The sequence below is a fragment of the Cnephaeus nilssonii genome (genome assembly GCF_951640355.1).
Source record: "Cnephaeus nilssonii genome assembly, chromosome: 15".
Taxonomy (NCBI): domain Eukaryota; kingdom Metazoa; phylum Chordata; class Mammalia; order Chiroptera; family Vespertilionidae; genus Cnephaeus; species Cnephaeus nilssonii.
The window spans coordinates 11,195,684-11,201,943 of record NC_137086.1 but is presented as its reverse complement, the minus strand read 5'-3'; the positions used below and the strand labels follow the sequence as shown (position 1 = coordinate 11,201,943).

General features: G+C 43.9%; 1 protein-coding gene across 1 annotated transcript in view; it reads left to right on the top strand.

Moving 5' to 3' along the window:
* Positions 1 to 131: 131 nt before the first annotated feature.
* HADHA (hydroxyacyl-CoA dehydrogenase trifunctional multienzyme complex subunit alpha) overlaps positions 132 to 6,260 on the top strand; it is a 29,539-nt gene continuing 23,410 nt past the window's right edge. Inside the window, exon 1 of the mRNA XM_079792675.1 lies at positions 132 to 289. Coding sequence (XP_079648801.1) covers positions 220 to 289 — 70 coding nt within the window. The 5' untranslated portion in view covers positions 132 to 219. The remainder of the gene's footprint in view (positions 290 to 6,260) is intronic.

Sequence of the window (6,260 nt, the reverse complement as noted above, 5' to 3'; positions counted from 1 at the left end):
TCGACGGGCCGCCTTCCTTCCAGCCTGGAAAGGGTCCTTTTCGTCCCATTATCCGGGGGCGAAGGGCAGGGTTAAGGGGCCCGAGGCAATTTAGCGTCGGGATTTTAGTCAGGCAATGCGACGGGCGCCTGCCCGGGGCCGGGCTCCGGGAAAGAAAAGTCTTGGGCCTGGCCCCCCAGCACTTGAAGCTCTTTCCACTTTCGTCCTCTTCTGCTCAAGATGGTGGCCTCCCGCGCAATCGGTTGCCTCAGACGCTTCGCAAATGCCTCCAGGACGCTCCACTGCTCAGGTGAGGCCTGGCTGAGGGTGCCCGGACCCCCGGGTATAACGCCTTGCGGAGATTAGGGCGGCCTCGGACCCGCGTCTCCCACTCGCTGCCCCCTCCCTGACCCCGCCCGGGGCCCCAGCCCTGGATTAGGGGGGGGCAGGGGAGATGCTGCCCTGCGACCCGGTCTTGTGTGTCCTTGGGAAAGGACTGTCACTTCCTCTCTCATGACCCCGAGTCGTGTATGGATTTCAGGCTTCATAACCTCTAACGTTTCTGAGTCCTGGGCACCGGTCTGGCACCTGCCGCACGTCTCCCGGTCGCACTGCCGAGCTCACGCCCCTCTGATCTTCTTGAACGTAACGATGGCCTTGAACCTGTCCCTCCTAGACTGCGAGTTCCAGGACTGGGACACTCCAGGAGGTCACACCTTTATGCCTCCTCGACAACTTGCCCATACCAAGAGCTATCTGAAAAGCTTCTTGGATGGAATTCACCAGCCTTTTTTTAAATTTTTTAACCACTTTTTTAATAGGGAGCTCAACTGTTGCAGTTCAATAATCCCAGTGTGTTGCATTTCAAGGGGGGAGGTTCTGCAACTTGCTATAAGAAGCATTTTAAAAAGACGCCAACACGTGTATCTTATGGAATAAAAATGCGATACCTCGTTAGCTTTATCTTTTTCTCTTCAAACTGGCCATGAAAAGAGTGAAAGTGGGTAACTGTGGAAAGTCAAGCATCTTCCTTTCATATCAGATCTGTAGGCTGAAATGTGACTGACTTTTTTCGTTGTTTTACTAAATGCCGATGACTTAACTAGAGATTTGATTTGTCATGTGCCTTCCTCCCTCATCACAGGGGTAGAATGCTGATTTTAGACAGGTAGCAGGAGTTTCCCTTTACTTTAAGGGATTAATTTTGAGTGATTGAACCTTTTTTTTTTCTTTCTATTTTCTCATTTCAACCACCGTTTTTAGTCTGCACAGGACAGCTGTGTGTGTGTGTGTGTGCGTGTGCGTGTGTGCATGTGTGTGCACACGCCTGTGTGGGTGCACACCAATCACAATAACAAAATTGAAATATAAAGATTGGGGAAAGGGATTAAGAAAAAAGAACCCATTCTCTTACTATTCACATAGCTACTGTTAACATTTGGCCATGTTACCTCACAGTTTTGTTTCCTGTTTTCCACATTTATGGCTTAACACTTTAGAAAAATTGAATATATTTTTTAACCTGCATTTGCATTGGTTTTAAGGTACTTCTTATGGATTAGCAGTGGGTATAACACTGAACTGATAATCAAGTCATGTGTTTTCTAGTCACTAGCTGTGTGACTGGCCAAATACCTTCATGTAATGGGTTTTCTTTTCTTCAATTGTAAAATGAATGATTGAGACTATGGATTTACTTTGGAAGGAGAAAGTATGACACAGGAGTTTGGATTTCAATCTGGCTCTGCCTTTTACGCTCTGATGACCTTGGGCAGTTTCTATTGGTAAAGCAGAGAATAATCTCACCTTGTGAGTTTTAAAGGCGTTATTCTAGATGTAAAGCAGTTTTTTTATGAAGTACTCAGTAAATGTTAGCTATTAACCTTTTGCACTCGGATGTCAAGTGTGACTCGACACGGTTAGCATTAGAATAAAGGAATCAAGAAAAAAGCAAGCGAGTGCAAAGGGTTAACCAACTTCTGCCCTGAGAAACTATGATTCTGTGTATCTGAGAATTTTTAAAATAATTTTTACATTTTACATGTGCAATTGAAAGTTACAAGCTTAGTTTTTTCTATTTTAATATAGAAATATATACACATATGAATATTTACATGTTTTTACCAGTAAGAAACTATGGCTCATCCTATATAATAAAAGCCTAGTATGCAAATCGACTGAACAGTGGATCAACTGGTGGAACGACCGGTTGCTATGACGTGCACTGACCACCAGGGGGCAGACGCTCAATGCAGGAGCTGCCCGCAGGCTCCAGGCCAGCCAAGGCGGGTGCCAGCAGTGTCCCGCTGGTCGCCCCACAGATCAGCCCTGATCACTGGCCAGGCCTAGGGACCCGACCCCTGCACAAATTTTGTGCACAGGGCCTCTAGTTATAGATAATTCCCCTTTTAACAGCAATTTATAAACTTTGAAAAAATTGTCTAGAAAGTGAATTTAAATTTACCTACACAACGGATTGCCATTTAGACCCTGTTGAGTCCTTCATCCTACAAGTCTGTGTAAGTTGTAATGAGATTATGACATTTACTGGTAGGTGATTAAAATCTCTTGAAACTGATTTATAATTCTTGAAGTTTATTTTTTTTTAATATATATTTTTATTGATTTCAGAGAGAAAGGGAGGGAGAGATAAAAAACACCAACAATGAGAGAGATTCATTCATTGGCTGCCCTGCATGCCCCCTACTGGGGAGCAAGCCTGCAACCTGGGCATGTGTCCCGACCAGGAATTGAACCTGTGACCTTCTGATTCATAGGTCAATGCTCCATCACTGAGCCACGCCAGCTGCACTAATTCTTGGAGTTTTAAACCATTCCCTCTCTACAAGTGCTATAATCCTATATAATAAAAGCCTAATATACAAATTGACTGGTCAGCGGGGTTGGAGCCAATGAGTGGGAGACACCAGGCCTGCCAAGGCGGGTGCCAGTGGGCAGAGGAAGGGGACAGCGATTGGGGCGGGGGAGGGCGGTGGTGAACAGTGACTGTGGAGGGGTGATTGGGGGGCGTGGCCAGCCACTCGCAGAGGGAGGCCACAGGTGGTGGTAGCCCAATGGGGGGCAGGGCTGGCCGCTCACTGGGCAGGGCTGGCTGCTCACTGGCCAGCGCCATCCCCTGATCAGCCTGCCAGTCGCCTCCCGAAGAGGAAGCATCAGTGGGACATCTCTGAGGGCTCCCAGACTGCAAGAGGGCACAGGCCCAGCTGAGTGACAACCACCCACCCTACCCCCCCACCCCCCACCCCCGCCCCGCGAACTGCTGCTGTAGAGCCTAAGACCATCAGAAAACACAGATATTTACATTACGATTCATAACAGTAGCAAAATTACAGTTATGAAGTAGCAACGAAAATAATTTTATGGTTGGGGGTCACCACAACATGAGCAACTGTATTAAAGGGTCGAGGCATTAGGAAGGTTGAGAACCACTGCTTTAGAAGATAGTGTATATTTAAATTTGACTCTCACTTAGTTCTATCCCTTTCTTTTTTTTTTTTTTCCTATCCCTTTCTTGACCCTATCCCTTTGAATATTGAGAAAACCTGTTGTTACAACCAGTGTAACATTTTCATATTTGAAATTTGTGTTAGCATAATCCAACTTTCTCCACTGCTATAGTTTCAGATCTTGTAGGTATCTTTTTTGTGTTACATTATTAAAATGGTTAAAAAGTAGGACAAAGGTTTCTCTCTCTTTTGCTGGCTTAGTAAATATAGGCTAAAGTTCACCCAGTGGCTCTGACATAAGCTCTGCTGATTAGGTAGTAGGTAAGGCTAGATTCCAAAAGCAAAGCTGCCTTGTACTCCAAGTTGATTTAGTTGACTGTGGTTTGGAATTCTTTTCCAGATTTTTTTTTTTTTAACATGTACTGATTTTTCTCTTTGCTTTTTGTCTGGGTTGATTTAGAGGAGGTTTTATGTATACGCTTATAGGTGTGTGTGCAGCAAAGGTAGATTAGTGGGTAAGAGTTTAAAATGTTTTAATCTATAGGCTAATGAGCACAACCTGTCTTATTTACATATGTGTGTGTGTGTTGGTCTGTCTGTATTTATCCCTCCCACTGTGCGTTCCGAATCAGTTCATTCCCCACTCTTATCCACTTTACCCTATTTCGCTAGACCTGCCTAGTCCTTGGCTCTCCTCCCACTGGAATTTGTACTTTATAGGCAAACTCCTTTTTATGCCAGCCTTATTCTCACCTCTTATTTATCTCTACTGAGTAGGAATGAATTCTTCCTAGATATTGTTTCACCTGCTGCCATAGAATGTAAAATCCACAAAGACAGGGATTTTTGTCTTTGTTTACTCCAAGTGCCTAGAATGTGTGGCGTTTGGTAGGCCACAATAAATTTTTTGCTGAATGAAAAATGACTGGGAGCTGATGGTGGAAGAGATTACCGTTTAGTTGGGGAAGCACCTGCTACAGATGCAATGATTAGAGAACAAAACAAAGTTAATAAAGATAAAAAAAATTTTAGCAGAGAAGAGAAAGATCGTTGTAGATGGAATCTCAAAATAAGGCGTTGTGGAAAAGGTTGGAGCCATGTTACAAATATAAAGAAGGAAGAGTGATAAATACAGATGATACAGATTGCAAATGATGGAAAAGCAAAGAAGGGAAGTGTATCATTAGTGAAGTAGAAGCACAAGGAATTGAGGAGATAGCTGGCTTCTCTTAATTTACTTGGCGTAGCACTTTGACTTACAGGTACTTTTATAATCATTACATCATTTTTACTTCTATCTGTAAGAACACTGAAATGCACTGAAAGAGTTGTTCATGGCCATCCAACTAGTAAATTATAAACTTGATGATTCAGCCCAAGTCTTTTGACTCTCAGGTCCTTTGTCTTTAGGGCTGACTTGGATTGCTTAAAGAAGCAATGCAAATGAAACCAGAGATCACCCTTTGTGATTCTGGAACCATCTACACTGTTTTCTTTTCTTTTTAAGTAATATATTGCTTTGCCTTTCAAACCAGCAAGATCCTTGGCCACTATTTATGGTCCTCTCCTAATCCACTCCACCACCAGTCGGTTCAAATCAGTGGTTCCCATGTGCCCATATGTTTGCTGTACTGGTATACTTCGGTTACCTTTTTCAAAAATGCAGATGCTGAGGCTCAGCCCCTTTAAATTCTGATTCCATGATTCCAGGTGGTCTGTCACTCGGGAATTTGTGAGTATACCTGATTCTAACACCCAACATAGTTCAGGAATCACTTTTCAGTACTGCCAGGTGAATCCCACTTCAGCTGGATATGTGAATAGTCTTACGTATAATAGTTCACTCCAGAGGGGTCGCTACCTTCTGGTCAAATTTCTTACTTGGAAACTGGGTATGGTTCTAAAGTTTGTTTCTAAACCATGTAGAAAATATTTTATTTTTAAACCCAGAGAAAACTTTTTCCTAAAATTATCGGACAGAACTTGGAAGATATAGATAGGGAGAAGGAGTTAGGTGCATAGGAGATATGGTTGGTCATGAATATGAAACAAGGGAACAAAGAGCAGAGTGTTGTTTTTTTACATTGAAAGTTGTGCCCTAGCTGGTTTGGCTCAGTGGATAGAGCGTCGGCCTGCAGACCGAAGGGTCCCCGGTTCAATTCCAGTCAAGGGCACGTACTTTGGTTGCAGGCTCCTCCCGGGCCCAGGCCCTGGTCCAGGCGCATGCAGGAGGCGGCCAATCAACTCTCACATTGATATTTCTGTCTTTCCCTCTCTCTTCACTCTCTAAAAAATCAGTGGAAAGATATATTCAGGTGAGGATTAAAAAGAATAAATAAATTGGAAGTTATAATTAAGGGATGTTGACCCTGTGCTAGCCTCCAGAACAGCTTGGTTACAACCTATAGCAAAGTGTTGGGATGAGAGCAGGGCAAAGGTGAGTGTTTAATGCTGGATTGCCTAGAATTCCCCCAACGTTCCTTATTTCTATCCAGAGTCCAAACTGAAAGACCCTCTGTTGGGACTTTTGTTGTGATGGCTGTTGCTCAAAAGATCATCTCATCATCATGCTAGAGAGCCTCAAGTAGTGAAGTGGTTGGGAAGGAGGATTTGTTATCCCCAGAGAAGGAGTATTCTTGGTGGAGTGCACTATAGACTTTTTCTGTTAGAAAGGCTTAAAATAACATGATGTGGACTGTTTTATTTATAACTAGAGGCCCAATGCACGAAAATTTGTGCAAGAGTAGGCCTTCCTCCCCATCCCCACCCACCCCTGGCTGCTGGTACCAGCTTCCTTCCGGGACCTGGGCTGCC